The sequence below is a fragment of the Fragaria vesca genome, linkage group LG5, assembly GCF_000184155.1.
Source record: "Fragaria vesca subsp. vesca linkage group LG5, FraVesHawaii_1.0, whole genome shotgun sequence".
NCBI lineage: Eukaryota > Viridiplantae > Streptophyta > Magnoliopsida > Rosales > Rosaceae > Fragaria > Fragaria vesca.
The window spans coordinates 26,712,142-26,712,974 of record NC_020495.1 but is presented as its reverse complement, the minus strand read 5'-3'; the positions used below and the strand labels follow the sequence as shown (position 1 = coordinate 26,712,974).

General features: G+C 40.9%; 1 protein-coding gene across 1 annotated transcript in view; it reads right to left on the bottom strand.

Annotated features, from left to right (window-relative positions):
* LOC101311294 (probable caffeoyl-CoA O-methyltransferase At4g26220-like) overlaps positions 1 to 833 on the bottom strand; it is a 3,266-nt gene that overhangs the window by 743 nt on the left and 1,690 nt on the right. Inside the window, exons 4-5 of the mRNA XM_004301836.1 lie at positions 670 to 712; positions 246 to 482 (exon numbers count right to left, since the gene is read on the bottom strand). Coding sequence (XP_004301884.1) covers positions 246 to 482; positions 670 to 712 — 280 coding nt within the window. The remainder of the gene's footprint in view (positions 1 to 245; positions 483 to 669; positions 713 to 833) is intronic.

Here is an 833-nt window from a genome sequence, read left to right as displayed (position 1 = left end):
AGAGAGAGAGAGAGAGGACAAGAAGATCAACAGAAAATCTGGGCATGGCTTGGACAAATTTGTGAGCAGAAGATGGTGCAGGTCGCATGAGTTGGGAATTTGGGATAAGAATTGGATAAAAGGCTAGAGCCATTATAACCATAAGATTTAGTCACTTAAAATCCAAAGGCTGTGAGTGATTCGTCCCTTTCTGTCCCGTAAATAGTGTCCCGCAGGTGAGCGGGCCTGGTGTTATCATACATAACAATCCCACCAATCTTCAACAGTTTCACCAACCTCTCATGATAATTCCAATACTTATCTTTGTCAGCATCGACAAAGGCAAAGTCGAATTCACCCTCATTCTTTGGTTCTCCCAAGAGATTGTCAAGGACAGGCAGTGCCGCCGATTCAATGTAGTCAATTTTGTGCTCAACTCCGGCTTTTTGTATGATTGGGAGACCTATTTCGTATGTTTTACAATCTCTATCTATGGCCGTAATCTGCGTCATCATCAAATCCATTAGTAACGTTTAACGCCATTTTTATAAGATGTCACACACACACACACTCGCATCAAATCCATTAGTAACGTTTAACACCATTTCTATAAGATGTCACACACACACACAGAGAGAGATAGATTATATATATATCGATTAGGAATAAAGAGCTAGCTAGCAAATATACCTTGTCGTCGTCAGGGATAGTGAGAGCCGTAAGGAGGAGAGAGCAGGGGCGGATCCAAGTTATAACAACCTGGGACTCAAGTCCCACCCAAATATTTTGAAGAAAAAAATTACTTGCATATAGGTGTCTTGCTTTCTCTTTATCATATCTTGATTGCAAGGTTT